At 40.8% G+C, this 26,890-nt stretch overlaps 1 protein-coding gene across 1 annotated transcript in view; it reads right to left on the reverse strand.

Moving 5' to 3' along the window:
* LOC103734384 (aldehyde oxidase 3-like) overlaps positions 1-26,890 on the reverse strand; it is a 104,714-nt gene that overhangs the window by 53,711 nt on the left and 24,113 nt on the right. The window contains 14 exon segments of the mRNA XM_029563514.1: positions 1,871-1,960; positions 2,017-2,029; positions 3,670-3,783; positions 4,153-4,267; positions 4,854-5,023; positions 12,535-12,641; positions 12,916-12,970; positions 12,972-13,086; positions 13,389-13,573; positions 15,275-15,384; positions 18,422-18,515; positions 20,746-20,897; positions 24,308-24,400; positions 25,324-25,468. Coding sequence (XP_029419374.1) covers positions 1,871-1,960; positions 2,017-2,029; positions 3,670-3,783; positions 4,153-4,267; positions 4,854-5,023; positions 12,535-12,641; positions 12,916-12,970; positions 12,972-13,086; positions 13,389-13,573; positions 15,275-15,384; positions 18,422-18,515; positions 20,746-20,897; positions 24,308-24,400; positions 25,324-25,468 — 1,558 coding nt within the window.

A 26,890-nucleotide genomic window follows, 5' to 3' on the forward strand; every position in this document is an offset into this window, starting at 1 on the left:
ATGAAATGGAGATCTTTTTTAAAGGTTAAAACCTCATTTAATCTTATGTCTTATGGGGTTTATACTGAGTGCTATATTGTATAACTGTGGTAATTCAACTGTAAACCTAAGAATGTACAGACAGTTTTGTAAGAGATGCAGCCTAGCTCAGAAAATTGTTATTGAATATGTCAATGCAGATGTAATGAAATGCTTTTTCTAATTATGTGGTTGTTAAATAATTTAAAAAACAATTTAAAAAGCAGTTGAAAAGACAGTGAAGCATTTAATGATCAATGTATAGATTTTAAATGGATCTGGATTTCTAAATATTATTTGCTCCGTTGGTGACTTTATTGGCTTTCAGGGCTGAGTGTCTAGTGTGAACATCCAAGAATTACCATGTTCACTCTACTTCAGAAAGGGGTTTGAGAATTTAATGAATCCAGCTGAGTGTTGATGATGATGCCATCCCTCTCATTCTCTGTCCCTGTTTGCTTCTGCATCCCTTCCTTCTGTCATGTTTGGTGGCTGTCATTTTATTTATCAGTGTGCTACTATGATGTTAAAATAAATTTGGCCTTATAATGCCTTCAAAACTTACAGTAATGAACTTCAATCTAATTCTATATAAATAAACTGAAAGCCTAACGCAGAAATGTCTTGTTTTTTGTAACAGCTGAGTCTCAGCCAACTAATCACAGGCCACCAACTGACTAGACCAGGTCCAAACAAAGCCAGCACAGGGCTGAAACCAGTTTCTGCAACTCACTTTTTTTTTCTGTCTATAAACCTCCTTGCCCACACTGTTGGGGCAAAATACTCTGAACTCCTCCATTCAAACTCCAATTCATCTGAAGTTTTTCTTTTCATGGTACCAACTTCCCCCTTGAGATCAGATTTTGGTCCTTTTTTTTTGATGTCATGTCAAACCCTCTGTTGAAGTAGGTCCAATGTGGATTTTTAGATATTATTTGGTCCTTTAATATCCTCTCAATATTATTTGATCACTAAAGGATTTTCATGGCTTCTTCCAAACCCAGTCCAGCTCCATTCTTTCCTGAGCACCAGAATTCCTAACTGCTAATGAATTCCATCTAGTGTCTGTGGACAGCAACAGGAATGCCTGCTGGACCCCCGGACCCCTCATCTTCCATCTACCCCAATGCCTACCATCTTGTCGATGGACTCACCTTTCTCCTGGCCAACAAATCTTTGATTTTGGAGTCTTCCTGGACTCGTCTTTGCTGGTCACTCCTAGTCAGTGCCTAAATTTTTCTCTTACATTTTCCCTGCCTTACTATACCAGTTATTTCTCACCTGGTATTTGTAATGACCCTTGACCTGGCTTCTAATGGACCTTCTCTTTCCATTTCAAATCCACTGCCAGGTACTCTAAAGGGTACCTTAGATCCTGTCATCTCCCTATTCAAAATGTCAAGTGTTTTCTGTTGTCTGTGGAAGTGGCACATTTTTTTTGGCCAATGAACCAAGTTCCTTTGTAAATTTCCCCAGTATTCTCTGAGTCTGATGTTCTGGATTGTTCTTTACTTATTCTGTGAGAAGAGTTTAAGATTCATCAAATTCACCTAACTTTTGTGGGGTGTGTGTGTGGGGAGAGATGGCAATTGAATCTAGGGCTTTGGGCATGTTAGGTAAACACTACCACTGAGCTATGCCCCCTACCCTTAGCTTTTGAGGACAGCTTTCACTTTGTAGCCCAGGCTGCCCTCAAGCTCATGTTCCTCCTGCCTTAGCATCCCAAGTGCTGGGATTACAGGCACGTGCCACCTAGCATAGCTTCATTAAATTTTTATAGAAGCAACATCATTGATAAAGAGGCATCAATATATTAAAAACTCCCATAATGAAAAGGGACTTAAGAATTCACCTTCAAGAACTTGGTCAACACATTGAAATGCTGCCTGAACATTTCCTTGTTCTAGGTTTTTCTCAGGTCCAATGAATGATGTAGTGCATCCTATGGGAGGCAACAAAGAAAAGGTATTATTAATGTTGTTCAGTTGGAGTTCTAACTTTGGTCACTGTCCTAGTTTGTTTCTTCATTGCTGTGACAAAATACTCTGACCAATACCAACTTGGGGAGGAAAGGGCTTATTCAGCTTACATCTTCCAGGTCACAGTTCATCAGGGAGCCCAAGGTAGGAACTCAGGGCAGGAACCTGGAAGCAGGAGCTGGAGCACAGGCGGTGGAGGAATGCTGCTTACTGGCTTGCTCCCCTGGCCCCTGCTCAGCCTGCTTTTTTATGCAACACAGGCCCACCTGCCCAGGGGTGGCACCACCCACAGTGGACTGGGCCCTCCCACATCACTCATCAAGAAGATGCCCCTCAGACACGGCCACAGGCCAGTTCAATAGAGACAATTCCCCAATTGAGGCTCCCTCAAACCAGGTGTGTCAAGTTGACACTAAAGCTATCCAGCACAGTCACCTAATAATATTTCAGAAATATTAAGTTGTTCACCCCTCACACCAAAACCCACACATGATGTTGATTATTGATCTCAGCATTCCCTAGGATAGTACGAATTTCAAACATGACTTCCTAGTGCTTCACTGAGCACAGTGACACCTGTCAGATCCTGTTTCCTGAACTGGCAAATTTCAGAAAATATGATCACCATATAATTGAGCCCATTATGAAACTATGCATGTCAAGTTCCCCTGAATTTGGGACTCCTTTATCTCACTTAATATGCAGAACAAACCTGTTACGAAGGCTGAATGCTAGATTAGTCTAAACCCTTAGACTGACTTTAGAGTTCATGCACCCATCCTCATTCTTGGGTAGGAATTTTGATGACTATATTACAACAGAATGTCTGGTATTTCTGGGTATTTCAGTACCCAGACCTGCATAGAAACATAACCTATATGCTTTGATTTAGTTAAGGTCTCCTCAAAATTTCACTTGCTTATATTTTCTATTTTTATGAAATTTTTTCAGTTATATCTAAAACTTCTTTTTCAAAATTAAACAGCACATTCCAATGTTTTAAAAGTGAAACTACATGTCAATATATTTGGTGCTGAGTTCCGCTCCCCCTTATATCTGCGTGGTTTCCACTTCTCCTTTCACACCATTATTCGTTCCTTATGTATTCTTCTAGAATGTCTATATATGCAAATAAAAATAAATAGAAATTTATATTCTTCCATTCCTTACTCTGTATGCCTTTCTGTTTTGCCTTTCACTTATAAATATAACTTAGAGATCTTTCTTTAGTCAAGCATAGAGAATATGCTTATAAAATAACTTTTTTTTTTGACAGAGTGCTACTTCTGCCTGATTTTGTATAAATATGGCCTTGAAGTCAGAGGTATGACCCTCTTTGCCAGCCTGCCTGTGTGTTTGCCTGTAGGTCCATGTGTCTGGCTCCATGCAGCCTGTGCCTTGGTGCTTTCCAGTGGCTGCTGCTTAGTGGCCTTTGTGCTATTGAATAAAGTATGTCTTATCTTTCCACAGCTCCTCTCAATCTTCTATCCTCCCATGATCCTCCTTCTTTCTTGGCATTAGAGCTTGTACCTCATGTATGTGTTTTTCATACTATGTGAGAAATTCCATAAGGTTAGGGGTTTCATGAGCACTATAGTAATAATATCCTTGGGAACTCTCTAGAAAGGCTTACTGCTAAATGGCCCAAAGACAGAACAGATGCTGAAGTTACCTGAACTGTCACAATCACAGGCTCCACATCTTGATACACAATCTTCACCTTTTTTGCAGCCTTCTTTGCAGAATGTGCAGCCACTGCACAGACAATCTGACCCACACAAATCACCTGAGAAGAAACAGAGCGGGCAACACACCAGAAGGGAATGAAAAAGTGAACCAGCAAGGTCTTTGTCAACCCAGAGAGGAAGAAGGGCTGCTGTTGGGATGGTGTAGGGCACAACTTATAGTAGAGAACATGGGCTGGTGTGGGTACTGCCTCTGCCAAACTAGCAATGTGCCTAAGACAACTTAAAAACATCTATGCCTTGAGGTCTTCATCTTAAAAGAAAGAGAACTGTGCCAGCTCAGTCTGATGTCATTTGGGAGTGTTTGTGGTCAGTGTGTCTCAAGTCCCCTGTGCAATAATACATTCCAGGGAACAACAGCTGCCGTTATCATTGATGTGCCTTGAGAGTCTTAGGCACTACCATACTACCTCATCCTGTGCATACAGGCTCTCTTCATCTCTGCCGTTTTCCCCAGGAACATCCTGAGCTGTTATCACATCAACCACACCAGGTGATGCCAGGGCCTCAGAGGCATCAAGGGAGCTGGGAAAGAAATGAAACCATGATGTGTTACCAGATAATGTGGGCCTCATCTTTGTGAAGGTAGAAATTCCAAGAAACCTGTGCTGCACGTGAAGATCACTAGGTAGGGCCATAATGCAGAGGATCTTCACATGAGGCAAACGTGGAAGGAGGTGGAGGGCCTTGGTTTCGATGGGTAAAGATTAGATTCCCCTTCCAAGGAAGGTGTATGTTCATGTCCATTGACCAGTGCTCAGCTGGTGGCACTTTGAGGAGCTTGGGCTCCTCTGAAGTAGACAGGAAAAGGCAGAGAGAATCACAGCTTTTGGAATCTCATGAGCCAAGAAAGTTGTTCCTGCCCCACTATGTTCTCAGGTAATAACAGCCAGTGCTTCAGATAAAAGCTTGCTCCGATACACTTCCGGGTCCACTGCTTCCAATCTTCTCTAATTTTCTCTTATCAAAGTATAGGCTGAGAACACTTTTCTTGTGAAATACCCCAGTGTTCTGAGGACTGAGATCCGAGAAGGTTGCTAATAGGTAACCATGTCCTCCTTGGGTGCCTGCTAGGTATTCCAGACCTCCCAACTCCACCCTCATTACTTACATAATTCGAGCATGTGGCCTGTTGCTGGTGACCACAGCCAGGAAGAGTTCCTCTGCCAAGACAGGCATATCATCACAGAATACTGCCTCCCCTGTGCTGTGTTTAATGCCAGACTGATGCATAATGGGGCACCTGACTGGGTCTTGCAAGGATTGCTGGGGGTCTACACCCTGTGTTAAAAATACAAAACAAAATACAAAGTAAATAGATTAAACAGGAACTCTCATGAACTGCTGGTACCAGCCAGCCAAGATAAACAGCACCTGGAAGGGGGAGTGAGGATGAAAGAAAAACAAGAGACAGAGAAAGATCCTTGGGAGGACTGTCAGTAGAGACTGCTGCCCTGGTTTATTTTTGCTCGGCCTTTTTATACAGTAGAACATCAGACAGCCACTGTCTGCTTAGCTCGATTAGCCTCAACAGCTGTTTTTTCCCACCTTTATCTGAGGGTCAAGGAACGGTCAAATACTTGTGAGTTCCATCATTTAATTCCATCCATAATTTCTCTAAATTATCAACACATTCCTCCTGACTTGGCAGAACAATTCGGTACTGGTGTACAAAACACACAAACTCTTGAGTCAAGGTGAAAGATCATAAAGTAAACAAGCAAGCCTGCCACAGCTCAATGTACATAATGGCTATACTAACAGCTCCCAACAATGAACCAGGAGAATCTACTATGAAATGGGTGTCTTTCCTGTTTTCTTGAGGAAAACATTCCAAAGTAGCTTAGTTCAGCTCTTTCCCATTTCTTGTCTGTTTGGATCCAATGGGTACATACGTATGGTGATAAGATAAATTGGTACTAGATCTGGGTGAAGATTGATTCTGTGACAGCTAGTATATGGGAAATCGCTTTCCTGAGAAAACTTGAATGTTTTATAAAACAGATCTTAGAAGCCACTAAAGGCAAGAATGTCCATTACCGGTGGGCCCATGTGCTCCTGTGTCACTGAGGTAGGGGGAAGCTGTGCAGCTAGCTCTGTGAAGTCTTTTCCGACAGAGCAGTGGTACTGATGGAGTGTCAGGTGGGAATCAGAGGGACAGGAGTTCTAGCCCCACTTCTCCATAAGTAACTCTAGGCAGGAGTTTTCAAATGTTTGTTTTAAACTCTTTGTGTTTCTATACCTGAAAATGAAGGTGTGAGATTAGAACCATGATTTTCAACTAAAAACATAATTTCATCATTTTAATTTGCAAAATAATACGCACACACATACATATATATAGATGCATATATATATATAAAGATTTTATTTTTAAAATTATGTGTGTGTGTGTGTCTGTGTGGGAGTATATGTATTAATGTGAGTGCAGGTACCCTCAGATACCAGGATAGGGTGTTGGATCCCCTTGAGCTAGAGATATAGGTGGTTGTGATCTGCCTTATATTGATGCTGAGAACCAAACTCAGGTCCTCTGAAAGACCAGTATACTCTCTTAACTGCTGAGTCATCTCTGCAGCCCCATGAGAGTATATATTTTAAAGTCATATGTGTGTGGTGTATGCATGTGTGTATGTGTGTTTGTTGGTGTGCTTGCTTGTGCATGTGGACATAGAGACCAGAGGTCTGTATCGAGTCATCTTCCTTTATCACTCTCCACCTTATTTTTTGAGACAGGTTCTCTCATTGAACCTGGAACTTATTGCTTTGACTAGACTGGCTGACCTGCAGGTCCCTGGGATCCACCTATAAGGGCTGAACCCTTACATTCTGTGATTTCTTGTCACCAGTCACCCAAGTAACCCAGTGGGTAATTTGTCCCTTGAGCTGTCTCCCAGTGGTTCTGGGGATAAACACCAGGCAATTTTTGGACAAGTCTGATTGGACCAATAACAGACCCAGCTACAGTTTATTAACTGATGCTAGTGGGAGGGCCAGGCTTTCTGTTTGGGAAACAAATTTGAAGACTGCTCAGTCCTCCGCCCCGGTGGTCCAGAGTGGACAGTGGTGGATCAGCCTGGGGTCCTGAAGGCCATGTGCACATGATCATATGTCACATGAGAGCATAACGAACCTCCTTTTAGCCAGAGGGCTCAGCTGAAAAATCCTTTTCCTACATCCTCCTGAACTTCCAGCTGCCTCTTTGCTATCCTGCTGTCTTCAGGTCCATTTTATGTTCATTGTACTGTGATTGAATCAATATGAAACATAACAGATAAAATTTACCAATAGGCATATAAAAAGATGGAATTTCAGTAGTAACTGAAGTAATACTAAGCCAAACAACAAGATAGATTCTTTCTCTAAATTGTCAAAGATTTGAATATATAATATCCAGTATTGGAAAGGGTGTAATGAAAGGAGTCACTGAGAGTCCAGCAGCAGGGGGCAGTAGAGACCTCCTGTGCGGAGTCTGTTTTATGCTCTAAGCTTACAAAAGTGAGTTTTTCTATCACATGGTTTCTGAGGAGCCCCTGCAGCAAGAAAGGACATGTGCTATCAGTTCTCACCATCTTCTGGGTGGCCCTGGGTAGCAGGTGGCTGAAGGTTATCTGGAGAGCCTTCTTGCCAGGTGTCACATTACTTTCCTGAGGAGACTTGAACAAATGTCTGTTCACCCCAAGTAGGGCACCAATGACAGGACAGAAGAATGCCCAGCTGCTAACAGTGAGAACTGAAACAATCTTTCTAAAGGCCATAGTTTTTCCCCTCTTTTAAATTGAATTTTTGCAAATTTCATACGATGTGTTTTGATCATATTTAGACTCCCTTGCATATTTGCACCTACCTTACTAACCTCCCAGTACACACACACACACATGTGTGTGTGTGTAACCTCCCACTATAACACACACACACACATACACACACACACATGTTCCTAGAGAGTAAGGGTTGTGCACCCAAATGCCCTTTGGTGTGGGGTCATTCACTGGCGCCTGGTCAACTTACCAAGAATCTTACTCTTAAACAGGACTGAATTGCCCCTTCCCAGCAGATATTGGTTGCCAATAGTTCCTTTGGTAGGGTTAGGGTTTCTTACCCACTTCCCCACATCTATGCTGGGATTTTGTCTGGCTTGAGCTTACACAGACTTGGGCATGCTGTCAGCATTACTTTACAGTAATTACTTTTCAAGTAACTGCTCCGCTGTCTGGAACTCTCCTTGTGGTTATCCACCACCTCTGGCTCCTACAATCTTCCTGCCCCTCTTCTGTAATGATCCCTGAGCCTTGGGAGGCAGGTCTCTGATATAGGTGTCTTATTCAGGGATAAGCAGTCTTCAGTAAAGACCATAGTTTTAAGAGAGTAAAAGATTATATGCCCAGGAATCTGAAATGAGCATATAATTGGAAATGTCTGGAGTATTCACTAAAACATCATTTGCTCCCAACAGTGAGGATTGGTTGAATAAATTATGGAACATTCAAGTAAATTAAAAACTGTTCCTCACTATGTATTCATTAAGAATCTTATTTTGAAAAATATTTAGTGACATGGAAAATGTTATAAGATGTAGGATTATAGATACAATATACTCATTAAAATGTATTTTATTTATTCATATGTTAATATATACTCTGCTAATTCCTAAGATAATAGGAAGTTTGTTAAAATTACAATGTGTTAAAAATTATCCAAAGCTTGGAAAAAGACAGAAGAATGGCTGCATCTGTTTTCAGTGCCAGATGCACAGTCTGGCCAGGACATTCCCAGTCACCTTGCTCTCCAGGGAAAGATCCTTTGTTCCACTTACTATTTAGCACTGATGAGGGTGGAGACTGCAGCGCTTGCTTTGTTTCCCAGTAGAGAACTGAATCATTTGTTCCCTGTGGGAAAGCCTGACTCCAAGGTTACAGTTTCCCTGAAAGGTATTTCTAGTTTTGCCTCTAAGCCACCACCATTCAGCACTCTGGTGTCTCTGCACTCTGTCTTTTACTGACAGTCATTGACTTTTGTTGGCTTCCTCATTCATGAGTTGAATACATTTCTGATAGATGTTTACTTTAGATTTTTATATACATACATACTTTTACAGCACATATATCTTATAGGATATTTTAATTTTCTTCTTTATATTCTTCTGTATTTGTCAAATGGTCATTAAAGGGCATTTTACTTCTATAATGAGAAAATGAGAACATGTATTTATGTACATATATACAACCTATCTTTATTTCTCTGTCCACACTTTCCCTAACCCTGTACCCAGTGAAGGGTAGCTTTGTAGTCACACACACACACACACACACACACACACACACACACACACACACACACATCATGCTCCCCACTATAGTTTGGGTCTGAATTAGTCCCCAAAGGCTCATGTGTTGAAGGTCTGCTCACTAGCCTGTGCTGCTCCTGGGAGGTGACAGAACCTTTAGGAGGTTGAACCTAGTGAAGGAAGTTAGGTCACTGGGGCATGGCCTTGAAGAGTGTATTATGACCATGTCCCTTTCCACTCTTTTTCTTTACTTGGGTTTGCCATGAGGCCATGAGATGAGCAGTTTGGCTCCATACACACTGTTGTTCACGAGGTTCTACCTCACCACAGTCTCCAGAACAGTACAGCCCACCAATCATGGGTGCAAATTCCTGAAACCATGAGCCCAAATAAACCTTTCCTCTTTTTAAAGTTGATTTATTTCAGGTATTTTATAATAATAATGGAAAACTGATAAACAGTTTCCTTGACAGCTAATCTGCTTACTAGCTAATTGTAGAGGCGTCTGCCATCATAGTCAGCTGAGCTGGACCTCAGGCTGACTTCTTCAGTGGGTAATACTTTTCTTGGAAACAGGAGTCTGAGTCCCATATAAGTGACTAGAAAGGGCAAGAGGGTTGTCACCTATGCTGGGGTGGAATCTTTTGGTGAGGTAACTGTTTTGGGGTCACCCACATTCCTGTATGCAACCCCTCCCCATGCTTTTGTGAGTTAGTCCAATAACCTCATTCTTTTACTCAACTGGGCTTGGATGGGACTGTTTTTCTGTCCTGTCATTGGTGCCCTACTTGGGATGAACAGACATTTGTTCAAGTCTCCTCAGGAAAATAACATGACACCTGGCAAGAAGGCTCTCCAGATAACCTCCAGCCGCCTGCTACCCAGGGCCACCCAGAAGATGGTGAGAACTGATAGCACATGTCCTTTCTTGCTGCAGGGGTGCCTCAGAAACCACATGGTAGAAAAAGTCACTTTTTTAAGCTTAGAGCATAAAACAGACTCCGCACAGGAGGTCTCTGCTGCCCCCTGCTGCTGGACTCTCAGTGACTCCCTGACCGTCTTATATTTTATGAGAAACTGCTTGCAGAAAACCATTTCAAATTCACTAAGCCCTGGGTATTGTCAAAATTTTAAATTGTGGCCGTTCTCATAGATTTAAACTTTATCTCATGGCTCTGTTAATTTGCATTTTAAAAACTCGGAGGGAAGCTCTACAGAGCTTAATGTTTTCAATTCATTGTCCCGGTGACCTGACATTTGCTTATTTTTATTGATTTATAAAAGTTTTTGCTGCAAATGTTTCTTACTTATATTTCAGGTTTTCTCTTTTATTCAGTCAAATTTGTCAGTCTTTTCCTTTATGGCTTCTGGGTTTCATGTTTATATTTAAAGGCACGGACTTAAAAAAATTTCACATGGGGACTGGAGAGATGGCTCAGCGGTTAAGAGCACTGACTGCTCTTGCAGAGGACCGGGGTTCGATTCCCAGCACCCACATGGTGGCTATGAACCGTCCTTAACTCCAGTTCCAGGGGAATCTGAAGTTCTCTTCTGACCTCCGCGGCATTGCACGACATGGGTGCACTCACATACATGCAGGCAATTCACTCATGCACATAAAATAAAAATAATAAATAAAACTTAAAAAAAATTCATGTGTATTTTTATCTATTAATTTTATGCCTTTATTTTTGGTATTTAAAATGTTAATCAATCTGGAATTTATTTTCACTGTGAGGTGGGGAATATAGCTTTATGTCTATTTGTTTTTTAAAGTGGCTTGCATCAAAATTTTTTCTTACATACTCCGTTTTATCATTTATTTGAAATACATTTTTGCCTTTAATGATGACCCATTTTCTGGTCTAGTTCTGGACTCTGTGGGTTCTGTTAGTCTTTCAGTCTATCTGTATCGGTGCCTATAATGTTAAACTACTAGAGATAGGCTCCATTCCAGGACTCATTGCTATTATTATTGCTACCCCTCATTGTTATTATTATTTTTCATTTATTTCATAAATGCTATTTTTATATTTCTAGATAAACCTCTAAATCAAATTTCCCAAAATTTTTATTGGTATATTGATTGGGTCTCTATTTGATATTATTTAAAAGAAAATCGATGGAGGTATTACAGGGTTCCATAAGTGGTCACACACAGAGAATAAGTATCTGTGCGATGCCCAGCACTAAGTGACACATCTTCAATGGAACCTCCACACCTAAGGCTCATGGAACATAGTGGAACAGAGGCAGAGAGAACACTAATGCATCTTTCAACTCTCACCAGTGACTCTTTCTCATGCAAGAGAGGGTGATTAACCCAGAAGTCCACAATGGATCAAATTGTAGAAAATAAGAGACTTCAGAGAATGTGTCTCTGCACAGGACTCTTACATTAAACCTTACCCACCCTGGGCTCAGGGACCACTGCAGAAGAGGGAGCGGAAAGATTGTAGGAGCCAGGGTGGTGCATGAGCATAAAGAAAAAGAGTCTTCCAGGCTTCTGGGAACTTGCTCATATGAATTTACAGCAATGGTGTAAAATGGGCAGGAGGAATGGTGTAAAATGGGCAAGAGGCTCCAACCTTAGCTGAGGAACTATTGGCCGCTTGTCGCTCCTGGGTGAGGAAGGGATAAACTCACACTGAGGGACATCTGGGTACACAAACTTGACTTGATAGACCTTGGCATATATGACAGAATGCATGAAATCCTGTGGGCAGACTATGGAGGGGTACTGATAGGGGAAAGGACCTGAATATGATTAAGATGTATAAAACACACAAAACTCGATTAAAATATACACTATAAAAAGAGAAAATTGATATCTTTACACAGTATGTCTTCCTAGATAACGACTACATTTAGTCCTTATGTTCAAGTATTACTTTTTTTTAAAGTTTATCATTAGTTTAAAAGTTCACTTTGTGCGGGCGTGGTGGTGTGTGCCTTTAATCCCAGCTCTTGTGAGGCAGAGACAGGTGGATGTCTGTGAGATCGAGGCTACTCTGGTTCACATTGTGACTTCCAGGTCAGCTGTGACTAGAGAGACCCTGTTGAAAAAACAACCAACAAAAAGACCAAAAAAAAAAGTTAACTTTGTGTAAGTACTACATATGTCTTTCTGGTTTCATTTGTAGAACTTTATTTTGGTCTGTTTGTCTGGTTGTTTTCTTGTTTTGTTTTGTTTTGTTTTTGACAGGGTCTTCCTAGTCCCAGCCCACCTGCAACTCACTGTGTAGACCAAGCTGGCTCCAACCTCACAGAGATCTGCCTGCCTCTGCCTTCTAAGGGCAGGGATTAAAGAGCTTTATTTTTTTGTTTGCTATTGCCGATGGGAACTCTGTTCCATTGCATTTTCTAACTGACTACTGTTTATGAATACCATTCCATAGTTGAACCTTTCTTTACACTTGAGACCACAATAAAAACTTGAAATTCAAAGGCCAAAGACAGCTACAGCTGGGCTTGGCTGTTCTGTTCATTCAGAAAGTGTACTGACCTCAAAGGACTGCATCCTGTGAGGCATGGTCAAGGGAAAGTCTTCCAGAATGTTTAAGAGTTTCTTGGAGATGTCAGGGTATCCATGGGGGTCCTGGAACAAAGATGCTTTGGTTATTTAAATGGAAAGCATTTACTATAAGATAGGGCTGAGAAAAAAATTTAAATGTGTATTGCTGCATGGTCTTCAGGCTTGTTTCCTTGCTTTGGGAAAGTTTAAACGAAAGAACTCTTTGGGTTTCGTCCACTAAGGACCTCAGAAACAGCTTAAAACACAACTATGATCAGGATATTACATTGTGATCCTTTAAGCTTCCCAGCCTGAGAGAGGCTAGAAGTATCTAGAACAAGCTGTATTCTGCAGGGCATCTGAAAGATAAACACATCTTTATCCTTATCTTTAATTGTTGCAACACATCTAAGTAAAATCTGAAGAGGGAAGCTGATAGTGAGAGTTTGGCATTCCACCATTCCTCCAGGGGCTGAAGCTGGAAGGGAGATTTCTTCTAGAACCAGCCTGCAAGCTTCATTCAGCAACCCTTCATCCCAACACCTAGACATACACAAAAAGAAATCCAACTAGTTTAGAATAGTAAGGGGCAAACAGGTATCTAATGCTTTCAAAAACTCAAATATATAAGGTTGCTAAAGTCTGCTTTTCCACATAGGAGTATTATCACACACTATTATCACACGCTAAGGCCTTCGTGCATGCTGTTTTCTTTTAAATGTTGCTTACTGTAAAGTACAATGATGCTAAGGAGAAGACACAGCCCCTTCTCTTTGATAACCATGTTAATTGCCACTACTCAAAGGGCGACAGACTTATTTGATGAGTATATGTTTATAAGTCACCTTCTGATAAGCTTCTGGCAGGCTTTGTTTACGCTGACTGTAGTGGTGCCAACTCCTCCATATGAGATGCTTAAGTCCACAATGGTGTTCGTGTCTTCTTTGAAAAGGACTCGCATTCCCGCGTTTGAAATCGCAAGGGCATTTTGCTGACGTGGGGCCTGTCTGAAAGCTGATACAAACTCCCACTGGAAAATGAAAATGTTTATTTTGAAATGTTTCAAATATGTATGTCTTAAAAGCAGTAGGATGAATACCTAGAGATCCTTTACCCAGATTCGCTGATGTACCAGTGACTGATCATGTATACCTACTCTCGCTTGAGCCATACACACTTGTACACAGATGCTCATATGTTCACATGAATACTCTCACAGAGCCTTAGTTAAGACACTTGATATCACTGATATCATAATACCTGATCAGTAAATATTTCTATACCTGATCAGTAAATATTTCTATAAGTAGCTCCTAAGATACAAGGGCTTTCTTCTTTATATAGTTGACAGCACTGTCGTGGTAACAAGCCTTATCAATGGTATTATTTAGCAAACTGTTCATATTCAAATTTCCCCAAGTATACAAGCAGGACTCCTATGCTCGCCCTCAGCCATGAAGATGCCTTCTTCATAAATATTGATCTTGGCATCTTTATTACCGAAGAGTTTTCTAAATTTTTCTTCTTGGTCTTTCATGACACTGACATTTGGGGAATCAGGCTGTTTTGTGGACTATCCCAATCCCACAATTTGGGTTTTCTCAGATTATATGTTTATGAACTGATTTAGGTTAAACTTAGTGTGTGTGTGGGGCTGCAGGAACACAACATGGGTGATGTGGCACAGGATGTGCTGATTCATTCATTTCAGAGTCACCCCACTTGTTTTTACAGACACCCCCATGAAAACTCTGGAGCTGGAATAGGCTCCACATTCAGAACACCGCCTCTCTTCTTGTTTGGCAAAACTTTACTGGTCTCGATCCAGAGAGCCTCTGTATGTTGGGGTTTGCTGATCAGTCAGTAATAGCAAATCTCTAATTTCATTGTTCTGATTTATTCAGCCATATCTCTGAACTTAATCTAAAATGTCATTCTGTAAGCCTCAGCAGAAAGAAGATATCTAGTAATGTTTTGAGTAAATGATGGTGACTGTCCTTGACATGCATCTAGCACTCAGTAGTCTCTCCATTAATGTTGAATGAATAAATGTCACTGAGGAGAAGTGTCAACGAAATTGAGTGTCCTGGCAATGACAATTGATTGTCATTTATTGATTGAGTAGATACAGAAAACAAGATCTGAGATACAATAGCAATTTCCACATTTGTTCAGATTTCCAACTGGCAAACAGATGTGGCCATTCAACAAAGAGCAAGCCAAAGCTGTATTTCCCCATCAGTGAGTGCATGAAATCCCAATAGGCTGAGGGCATCTTAGCATAGCCAGAGTGCACTGGGTGCCATACACATTTCTCCATAGTTCTTAATCTGAAGAAAGTGTGAGGCCAAAATGACATTATAAACTATTCTTTATTTTAGCTAGCTCTTCTAAGGCAGGCGGTGGGTTTGGGTCCTGGTTCTGCCCCGTTTACCGTGAAACTTTGTTGAAATGATTAAACTCCCTTAGCCCGCAGTCTCCTTGCCTATAGACTCAGGCTATTCCTTGGTCCTTTTCACTGCCCTAATTTGTGAGTCCAAGGGTCCTAAGCTTCTAGAGCTATTGAAGAAAAGTAAGAAAATAATGCAATGTCCTGATGTTCTCCAAAGAAGCTAGCTGACTGACGTCTGTTATATTTGTCCCTACCCAGGCATGAGATATTTGCTACAAATTCTGTGTTACTACATTGCATTTAATGTAAGTGGGTATTATTAACGCTGTAACCTCATACCTTTTTAGAGACGGGAATGAAAACAGAAACTAGGACTTGCTCTGGCTTTAGGCTTGCATGTGCTGCTCCCACAAGAAAATGATCATTTAGAGGAATTTGCTGTGTTCCTTCTGTTAGAAGGGAAAAAAAAATATCCAAAGGCATTCATTATCGTAACTACTTTATTTAACCCAGTGGCATTCTTATTCTAAAAAAACATTCTAGGGGCTGCAGCTATGGTTAAGAACACTGGCTGCTCTTGCAGAGGACCCAGATTTGATTCCCAGAACTCACATGGCAGCTAACAACTATATGTAACTCCAGTTCCAGGGGATCTGACACCCTCTCCTGACCTCTGAGGGCATTGCACGACATGGGTACATTTACATACATGTAGACAATACACATAAAATTAAATATATATAAAAGAATTTATTTAAAAAATATTCTAAAGTGGAAATTAAATTGAAAAATAGCTACCCATAACATCACGACTATCCCATTGATTTTCATCTGGGAAAACAGTCTTCTACCTGTAATAACAGAGCTGTCCAGCTCATGGGAAACACTCTGCCTAGTTTATAGCATACAGCTTATGGGGCAGAAAGGTGGTGACGATGCCAGACAATGAGTGTTCTGTGGGACAGAACTTGTGAATGAGAGGGAGTGAGGGGCTGGAATGTCTGGAAAGGGATGGCAGTAAACACATTCACACCACTCATGAGGATATTGACACCGAAAAGTGAAATACAAATGACAGTCATGTTAATACATGAACCAAGTCATGAGACTATTTCAAACCCAAATCCTAAAACATAGACACACAAATTATTATTATTCTCCTAGAGAAGCCATCTTGGGGGAGGTGACACATTTATCTCCTCATGATATTTTGGGAACTTTCGGAGAGTTTGTCCTGAGCCTGGTGGTGATGAATGTTTATCCTGTAAAGACTGGTTTGATCTGTGCTCAGAGGTAATAGGCATTCAGGAGTCAGACAGATGGGAAAGGTGATAGGTCAAATTACCTAATACACTTTTTGATCAACAGTCAAGTGAAAACAGATTGATTTTTCTTGTGTAATTTGTAAAGGAGGAAGAGTTTTCTTTGGGCTCTTGTGACCCCACACAGGGGGTTACGTCCCTGGCCTGTTCTTGCTGGAACTTCTCTTCTAAGTAAGTTTATTTGACAAGGTCAGTATGAGTGACGTAGTTGTTTGATAGGTCTTTGATACCATGATAAAGCTTGTGATCCTCATGAACCTCTTCAGAGGATTCTGCTATAGTTATAAATTTTTTTATAAAAGGAAACCATGAGGGGCTGGGGCTACAGCTCAGTGGTAGAGTATTTGCCTAGCATACACAAGGCTCTGAGTTTGATCCCCAGAAAAACACACACACACACACACACACACACACACACACACACAGAGAGAGAGAGAGAGAGAGAGAGAGAGAGAGAGAGAGAGAGAGCGAGAGAGAGAGAGAGAGAACTGTGATATACTGGCCTCTGAACTAGTTCCTAACATAGAGATCCAAAACCCTTGTATTGGCAAGAGTGCTACAAGACTCTGTTGCTTTATTTTTGACCCTGTTTGCTGATATAGAACTCTTAAGAGCTGTGCAATTTCCTGAGAGATAACATGTGACACCACTCCTATTCCTTGGCATTTCCTCCTTGAAGGGAGCATCTGTGGCTCTAATGAGGTGACTCCTGGTGGGTACCTGGATAGCCAGAGGATGGGGGAATCAATCATGTGATCAGAGGATTGATATTTTAGTAAACACCAGTGGTGTCTTCAGTCACACCTACAATGAGATCTCCATAAGTACTCATAAGACTGTGTTCAGATGATCCCCCCCTAGATAGCTGAACATGTGGAGGCGCCTGGAGGGTGGTAGGCTTGAATGGAGTCTAGATGTTTCATATCCTTTCCCAAAAGCTTTGCCTTGGGCATTTTTTGCCTGGTGCTCATTACTATCCTTTATATTATCCCTTTAAGTAAATAAACAAACATAGTAAAGTGCTTCCCTGAGTTTTGAGAACCAGTGTAGCAAAATAATAGACCCAAAGGGTAGAGCCATGGGAACCCTGATTTCCATCAGAAGTTGCAGAGGCCTAGATTTGTGGTTGGCATCTGAGAGGGCATCTGAGTTCTCAACATTGGGAATGTGACGCTATCTCCCGATAAATGATGTGAGAACTGAGCTAATTTCAGTTGATGTCTGCTGGAGAACTGGTGTGAGGAAAACCCTTCCCTGTGTCTGCCATCAAAAGTTGTTCTGTGTTGAGTGGAATGTGAGAGTTTTTTAAAAAGTTAGCTTTTTTCTTTAAAGTACTAAAGTTGAACTGTAGAGAAAGTAAATGATAGATTTAAAACCTAAATATATAAGATAGGACAAAGGTGATGTTATAAAACCATTAAGACAAAACTAAGAGCAACTTGAGCTGTTTTGCATTATAGTCTTGCTCTGTAACACGAACCAGCTGCAGTGCTTTGACTTTTGGTGATGGTTAGTGTCTTACTTACTTTTTCTGTGGCTATGATAAAATGCCCTGACAAAAGCAATTTAAGGGAGAAAAGGGCTCTTTTGGCTCACAATTCAAGGGTACAGTCCATCATGGTGGGGAGGTCAAGGTGGCCTTGAAACAGCTAGTCACAATGCATTTATAGTCTGTAAGCAAAAAGTGAAGAATCTGTGCTCAGCTAGTTCCCTCCTTTTTATTCAGTCCAGGACCCAAGCCCAGGGAATGGTGCTGACCTCCTTTAGGGTGGGTCTTCCTACATCAATCAACATAATCAAGATAATCCCTCACTGGCATGAGCAGCTACTCTCCTAATCTAAACAATCCCTCACAGATGTGCTTTGAGGTTTGTCTCCTAGGTGATTATAGATCCTGTCAACTTGACAATAAACACTAACAATCACAATCAGGTAGGAAAAAAGAAATCAAGTTGAGGTGGGTCAGCCAATGATTCAATCTCTTGAACTGTCTCATTTCTGTCTACTGTCCTCCTGATATATGTGCTTCTGGGTCTATCCACAACAAAATGAAACATCAGCACTGCATCCAATGACATAGATGAGGAGTTACCATCACTCCACATTTCTGTGCTCAGTGTTTATAAAACTCTCCTCAGTACCTAGGAGGAACTCAATAGCTCACCTGTTGAAGCAACATTGAGGATGCAATTGCCTACACCCAAAACAGGGTTGAGATCAGAAGTTGGCAGCCTGCTGATAATATGGCCACCTGGGGACTAAAAGAAAGATTAATCAGCAACCTCCAGACTTTTATTTTAAGTGTTGAATTAAACAGAGGATGACATTTCTTTTCACTCTAATTCAGCAATTAGAATAAAACATGCCAAATGTAATTTCTTACTATGTACTACATATGGATCCTTATACTTGCAGACAAGCATACCAGTCACCACTCATCAAAGAAGCTTCTTTTGCAACAGATAGATACTATTACAGAGTTCCACAATGGGTCACATACAGAGATTAAGTGTCTGTGAAATGCCCAACCCTAAGTGACACATCTACAATGGAACCTCTATACCTATGGAACAAGGGATAGAAAGAATACTAAGGCATTGCTCAATTCTCATCAATGAAGCTCCCTCATGCAACAGGGAGCAATGAATCCAGGGCTCAGGAACCACTGAGGGAGACGGAGTGGAAAGATTGTAAGAGCCAGGGAAGGATGTACATGACTATGTGGAAATAGAGTTTACAGGCTCCTGGGACCTTGTTCATATGAACTTATAGCAATGGTGTCAACATGCACAAGACCCATGCAAACTCAAGCAGACAAAACTCCGGAATAGAACTGGGGAAATGGAGAGCAGGCCCCAATCTTAGCTGAAGAAATGTTGGGCAGCTGATTACTGCTAGGTGAGGAAATGTTGATCTTCTTTAAGGGAGCGACTCTAGATAGGCTGACTAGACCCCAGTGAATGAACTTGCACTGAGGGATGTCAGGGGATGCTAACTTGACTTGATAGACCTTAACATAAATGACAGAATGCATGAAATCCAGTGAGGGGGGCTTATTGGAGGGTGCCAGTGGGGAAGGGGGTATAAAGATGATCAAGATATTTTGTGTGAAATACACAAAAATTCAATAAAAATATATTTAAAAAATATAAAACATGCCAGCATGGCTCTAGATGTTTGAATGACTCATCCAAACAGAACCTAGAAAGAAAGTAAACATTACTTCAATGAGGAGAGAGCTTAAGTCATGACTTCTGATAAGAACGTCATTCTGCAGTTATGTATGTGTAGCTTGAGTGACAACAGTCAAGAAATGGTTAAGCCAAGCAACCATGGATGCTTACAAAGCTGGTGGTGGGAGGGCAGGGCTAGGATGTGGGGGGACAGGGAAGAAAGCAAGGATTGGGGGTGAAGTTGCTGAGGTAGTGAGTGTTTGAAAGAAGGGACCAAGCAGCATCCCTAGACAATGACATCTGCAGGATGGAAAAGGTTTTTCTGTTCCACAAAGCCTTATCGAGCCCTTTCTAGCTGACAGTGTAATGTAAGATTCAGTTACAAGATCCAGCACTGGAAATGTGGCCTGGAGGAAGTATTCTGTGTCAGGGAAAGCTGCCTCCTGAGATAATCCACAAATGAGGGTTCCATCAATCAAGAATTTACTTCAAATGATGAATCACAGAAAAAATGATGGAGATTACTCTAGCTGGTTGAAGGCCTTCACATAAAGATATTACAAGCATTCCAAACCAAGTAACTCATAATGTGAATGTCATGAGATACAGAAAAGGCAGCAGAAACACAAAGCCACAGTTATCAGAGAAAAGGATTCGTCAGCCTGCAGAAACAATCAGCAATTTTTTGTTATTGTTATGCTGGGGATCAAACCCAGGACCTTGTACATGGTAGGTAGGTGCTTTACTACTGAGCTCCCCTCACTCTCAGAAATTCTTTCATAGAGAGATTGAGGACTAACAAGGATAACAGGGCAATATATTATTTACTGCTTATAGTTTTTCATATGTCTATTATATTTATAGTTAATATTTCAATGTCCATATTATTATAGCAATATTACTGTCTATATTACTACAGTACTATAGAATTTCATGAAAATGTTGAGTAAATGGTGTGGCTCTCATTCATATCTGTTACCGGATCAGTTATTTTCAATAAACTCATCATCTGTCTTTATAAGATGCCAAGTCAAAGGACCTGTTTGGGGGCTTTTAAAGATACAAACTTCTGGGCTGGATAGAGAAGTTCTAAGCAGACAATATCCAAATTGTGGTGAGGGGATCAAGAAGATATCACTTTCACCCAGCAACCTGGTTCTTTAAGTGATTTATGCTAAAAGGGTATGAAATTAGGTAATCTGTCATTCAGCTGTGTGCAAAACACAGACGGACACAGCAGGAAATGAAAATAGTAACCAATACCACCTTTTCTTCCCAAAGAATCCCCACCCACAAGAGATTGCAGAGAACCTACAGCCATGTTCCTGATCTGCTGTCCAGCCAGGGTCCTCAGATGCTTCAAGAGAGCACAGTAAGTCTGTGTCCTCTCCTTGGGGAGCTTAGAGGCCACATCAGCCAAGATGTCCTTTACCTGGGCCAGGCTGATGCCAGCACCCAGAGTCAACCCTGAAAGAGAGACAGCTTTGTTAATATTCTGCAAGCCTGGAAATGAGGGAAGTGAGACGGGAAGGCCAGTGTTAGAATATGATGCTCATCAACATTCCATTTTTCTTTTTACTAAAGTAACATATACGCACTGCAGACCACCTTATAAATAAAGAGGAGACAAAAAGAGAAAAATCATACAGGATCCCTGAGAAGCAACTAAAATCATCAGAGCAGTCCACTGTTGCCTGCTATCAGGACAGACCACGTTCGCCCCTCACCCAGGGACTGCGTGGCTCTTGGCTGCCTTCTTGGCTCAATCTCTGCCTCAGCAACAGGTACTGTTTTATGATTCTGGTGCTTTATATGTACAGCTCCAACCTTCTTCAAATGATGACAACCACCTACCTTTTGATCTCACTGGGAGATGTCTCCCCAAGTTCTGGTTTGATTGGGTTTCCCTAAGTGTCTCAACCACCAAGGTGTCTCCTAGTCCCACATCTCTCATTTTGAGCATTTCCTACTAAACTTGTATCTGGTTCCACGGGATCAGTACTTAGCATTCTCTAGCTGAACCATAATCCTAAAAGACACCATGAGTAAATGCTGATCTACCTCATACATTAAGCAAGTGTTTCTGAGTACCTACTATGTGTACTGTTCTAGAGCAAAGAATATAGATAAGGTCTCCTTGTAAGTCAACATTCAGTAGGGGAAGATGATAATTAGACAAATATTAAATAATGTGACTTCAGCTATGACAAGTGCTAGCAGAGCACATATGGAAAGAGGTGCTTGCAGATACCCCCTGGTGATTTCATCCTGGTCCTTGCAAAGCATCATAGTACCTGTACCCATGCTTAGGAAATCTTGTCAGGAAACTAATAAAGTTCAGCTAGTGCATCTATACTTTGTACATTGCTTTCCTTTACCTTCCCATTTCATTCTGTATTATAGCCATGAATTTTTTAAGAAAAAAATTATAATTCATAATTGCTTACATTTCTAAGAACCGAACAGCCAGCTAGGCAGCACACACCGTTTTGATTCTGTTTTATCAGGATGGACTCAGCAGGGGGAGCTCATGATTTAATTTTGGCAAGTTGGACAAAAGGACTCTGGTGAAAAGGACATGTAGTGAGCATGATGCAAACAAGGCTTGCTTGAGCGCTTCTTGAAGCAGAGAGCATCTGAGACCAGAAGCCTTGGTCCTACATCTGTGCAAATGGATATGGTTGATGATTCAGCTCAGGGCAGAAATTCCTTCAGTAAGGTTCTGCTTTACTTAGCCAAAAGGCTAACTTAGAACCATCAGCCCAGCTCAGGAGTCCAAAGATTCATCTAGGAAGAAGATAACCGTCCACCCTTTCGCTCTCTATGGATTTTCCTGTTAAATTGTGAACTCAGGATATCAACTTACTTGATCTGCCTCATGTGACTGTGATTTATCATTGAACAAATAGAGATCTCTGCCCTTGGAGATTACAAAGCAGAATTTATTAACAACTAAATGGATGTTGAAAGAATGCTTACTACAAGGTGACCCAAAATCAATGATGCGATAAAGACTGAGAGAATGGATTGATTTTTCAGAGTCAGAATGTGAAATGACGCAGCAGTGTTGAGATCACAGGTGAACAGATTTTGTGCATGATTTTGCGTTGCTTATGAATGCCTGCAGATTCCTGCTATTCAAAGAACAACAGAATGAAACAGGTGTTTTATTATTATTTATTGCACTAGCTGTTTCTGAAAGATTAAAAGAAACTTTAAAAAGTCTTTTGAGGGGCTGGAGAGATGGCTCAGTGGTTAAGAGAATGTCCAGAGGGCCTGAGTTCAATTCCCAGCAATCTTGTGAGGTGGCTCACAACCACTTGTAATTCTAGCTCCTTGGGGGTCTAACACCCCTGGCTTCCATGGGCATCCACACTTATGTTCACAGACACAGACACAGACACAGACACACAGACACACACACACAAACACAAACACAAACACACAATTTAAAATAAAAATAGAAAAAAATTGAGACAAGATTTATAGCCCAGGATACCCTGAAGCTTTCTATATAACCCAGGCTGACCTCAGACTCATGGAAGTCCTCTTGTCTCATCCTCTTGGATGCTGAGATTACAGGTTTGAGTAGCTCTGTCTGACTCAAAAAGCAATGCTTAAAATATCCTTTTCCCCCTTAAACATATTTGTTAATGGAAAGTACACAGAAAAATGTTAAGAAGAGCATAAAAACATACAGGTTTTAATTTAGTGTTTGCAACTTTATACCTGGCTTTAAAACCAAAGAATGGGGGCTAGAGAGATGGATGACTCAGTGGTTAAGAGCACTATCTGCTCTTGCAGAGGACCCAGGTTCAGTTCCCAGCACCCACAGCTGTGGCTGACAACCGCCTATAATTCTAGTTCCTGGGAATCAGATGCCCTCTTCTGACCTCCAAGGGCATTGCATGACACAGGTGCACTTACATACATGCAGGCAATACACTCATACACATAAAATAAAATAAAATAAAATAAAAACAAAGAATGGCAGCATTTTATGTGCTTATTTACTTTCATATTTTTCCTTCCTTGAAAAGCCAAGATTACCTTTAATTAAAGTTTAAAAAGCACTGTAACTGCCATGATCTGAAAATAGCACCATTTTGAAAGCATCCCTTAGATTTGTGGAAGAAGATCCCATGGATAATAAAAGAAAATATTAATGGCAGATAAAACACTAATTACATCATCTGCTAAATACTTTCCATAGATGTTTACCAATTCTTCATTATGGCTCATTCCTAGGGAAGAAATCATGCCTTTCTCAGGAGACTTGATTTGTTAGGTCGCAACCCAGTGCTTGGCACATGCGAAAAGCCTCATAACTTTAAAACAAATTGAGAAATGGTTGTTATATGGTTTGTTCCACTTGTGCTTTTTATCGAATTGTGTTTACTTAAAGAATTGAGTCATGAAGGAGAAACAAATCAAACCTCTCCTTGGGCTGCTGTGGGGAAGTAACTGAAATGAGGGAATGGAAGATGCACCTGGCCGTGGAAATGCTGAGAGCTACTTAACACAGACCAGGGGAACCTTTCTCACGGGCTGCTGGAGGGAAGAAACAGGCGGAGTACTCCTAGAATAATGAAAATATTACAGAAAGCACAGTGAGTTTCTGGGTGAACCAGTTAACACTTTTTGAGGCCTGGTTCTTTGCAGAAAATCAAGTCTCAAGACGGAATATGCAAACATTTTCAGGATTTCTAAATTTAGATGTTCTTTTCAAAGGATCAGTCGTGGTTCAGTCTTGTTGTGCCAAATGTGTTTCCCTCCAGCTGCGTGGGCCTGTGATTTGGTTAGTGTCATACATCCTTTGCTTCCTTTGGTCAAACCATCTGCAACATATGGACCTTGTTAGAATAATGAGAACATACCTTCTTTTGTGTTAGTCACTACAAATAATTCCAAGATCCTTGAAGGAGAGATGATAACTGGATAGGAAACATTCCTGAACTTCAAATCAAGGCCTAAAAGAGAGAAGAATTATCATCACTGGAAACAAAGCCAGGTATGCTAGGCCTGGTGGCTCATGCCTGTAATTCTACTGACTCAGGAGGCAGGCAACTTACCCTGTCTCAAAAACTTAAAAAGTGGTTCTGGAAAGATGGCTCAGCATTAAGAGTGCTGGCTGCTCTTCCAGAGGTCCCAGGTTTGATTCCCAGCACCCACATGGCCATTAACAACTGTCTATAACTCCAGTTCCAGGGGATCCAATGCCCTCTTAGGACCTCCAGGGGGACTGCATGACATTGGTACACTTACATGCATGCAGGCAATACACTCATACACACAAAATAAAAATAATAAATAAAATAATTTAAAAAAAAATAAAAAGCGAGGGGGGGTGAGGATATTGCTCTGTAGTACAGCACTTATCCAGCATGTGAGACCCTAGGTTCAGTCCCCAGTGCTAGAAAACCAAAACAAAAACAGCAACAAAAAAAGGAAGAAAGAAAATAATGCACCAGCGAGGTTTCATTTAATTTCATTTTGTAAATAAAACTATGACCTAGAAGTGGTTATTACAACCCTACTAAATAAAGTAAAATATAATTATCGCAAAAGAGGCCTGCTTTCTTTCTCAGTGATTTCTTGAACTGAGACTGACCACCGACAGATTTTGTCCTCTAAAACTCAGTAAGAGAAATAGCTGTTTCACTGTTTCTTGGTACCAGAAAGAAGGAAATTTTAACATCTTCTAAATCTTATCACTTCTATAGTTGGAATAAAAGTCCAAATTGCTTTGTGGGAACCAGGAAAAAAAGTTATTTGACAAGTTGGCCATTAACTGGGCAAGCATTTTGGTTTGTGAGTAAATTCCACAATTTTCATCTCCCTTCCATAATTTAGGTCTGCATTAGGAAGGGGAAGTGGGGTCTCTGCTACTCACCAAGAGAAGTGTTGCCCATCACAAGTGGAGCACTGGGGTGCTTCATTTTCAGTTCCCGGAGGTCTTTTAGGGTTCCTGGGGCAATCCAGGTAGTCCTCTCTCCATAGAACATCAGAACTTTCTTTTGGGGATCCTCTGCCATCCTCTGCAGTATTTAAATTCAACAGGGTTGATGTCAATGGTAGAACACACAGACTTCATCACAGGTCACACACTGAACAGGTACGAACAGAGCCTGCCATGAATAACAAGTCAAAGACAGGTACTTCGTGACCTAATCAATTCATAACTAAATTCACTACATTGGATATTTACTTTTCTCATCTTTTATAACTTAAAAATGAAAGGGATTTTAATGAAACCTTAACTTAGGAACAAACAAGAACCTTATATTTGAAGGATGCAATAGCTAATGTTAAATTCCCACCCAAAGAAATAATTGTTGACAAAATTACCAATGATGACAGAGTATCAACAGAGAATTAACAACGTGGGCTGGGGGATGTACATTATTCAATATCAAGTAGAGAAATATGCTGAATATACCAGGAGACCCAGCTTCTAATCCCAGCCTAGCCATGGAGCAGCCAGCTTAACTTTGGAAAACCCCGGATCCCCTCTAGACCTGGCTCAATGTATCTGCAAATTAGAGATGACATATGAAGGTAAAACTGTTTTGCTGAACAGAAAAACGAACAGTAAAAACACAGAATGTCAAGCTAATTAAAACCAGCAGTGATGATTCCACCACTTTCACCAGCATTTATGATTTCCTAAGAAAGACTGAAAGGTTCCAAAGCCACAGCTGGATTTTTCTCAATTAGCTGTAGTTAGTGGGCAGAATTTCTTTAGGATTTTCTTCCATCAATTTCTCTAGAACCAATGGCTGGATAGGTAGCAGCATGGTAACATGATCAAGGAGGAAATAAGTTCATCCGGGAAATTTCATGCTTAGTCAAGAAGCCCTTTACTTTCATTTTCCTTCCTCTTTAGTGAACTTCTGTGCTCTCTGTTTTGATTTGATACACAGATCATTTAATATGCTCATATTTTCTCTGTCCAAAGTTTTTCCTATTCTACTAAGTCTAATTAAATTTGCCATTATTTTTACAGTGTTCAGGAAAGAAGGAGTAAATCTGGTCACTACCGGTCTAGTTTTACAGGAGAAAGCTAATGAGGACCAAACCAGACTTAGTCAAGGGGACACAGATGGTTAATGTGAACAGGTCATGAATGCAAGGGCACCAGGCTTCCTGCCCGAGTGCTCTGAAACTGAAATAAGTATATGCATCTGGAAGAAGCCTGGGTTAAACAGTCTCTGCTGGTTAATAATAAACAAAGAACCATTTCTCAAGGAGGAAATAGATTGCTTAATTTGTCTCAAATTTTGATATTCTTGCAAAATATTTTAAGAGAAAACTATCTTGCTCTTTGTAGGAGCATCTACAGGACAGATTTAAAAAATATTTTATTTATTATTTTTATTTTATGTGTATGACTGTATTGCCCACATGTGTGTAAATGCGCCCGTGTCATGCAGTGCTCATAGAGATCAGAAGAGAGCATC

Source organism: Nannospalax galili, unplaced genomic scaffold (assembly GCF_000622305.1).
Source record: "Nannospalax galili isolate Female #2095 unplaced genomic scaffold, S.galili_v1.0 scaffold610, whole genome shotgun sequence".
Lineage (NCBI taxonomy): Eukaryota > Metazoa > Chordata > Mammalia > Rodentia > Spalacidae > Nannospalax > Nannospalax galili.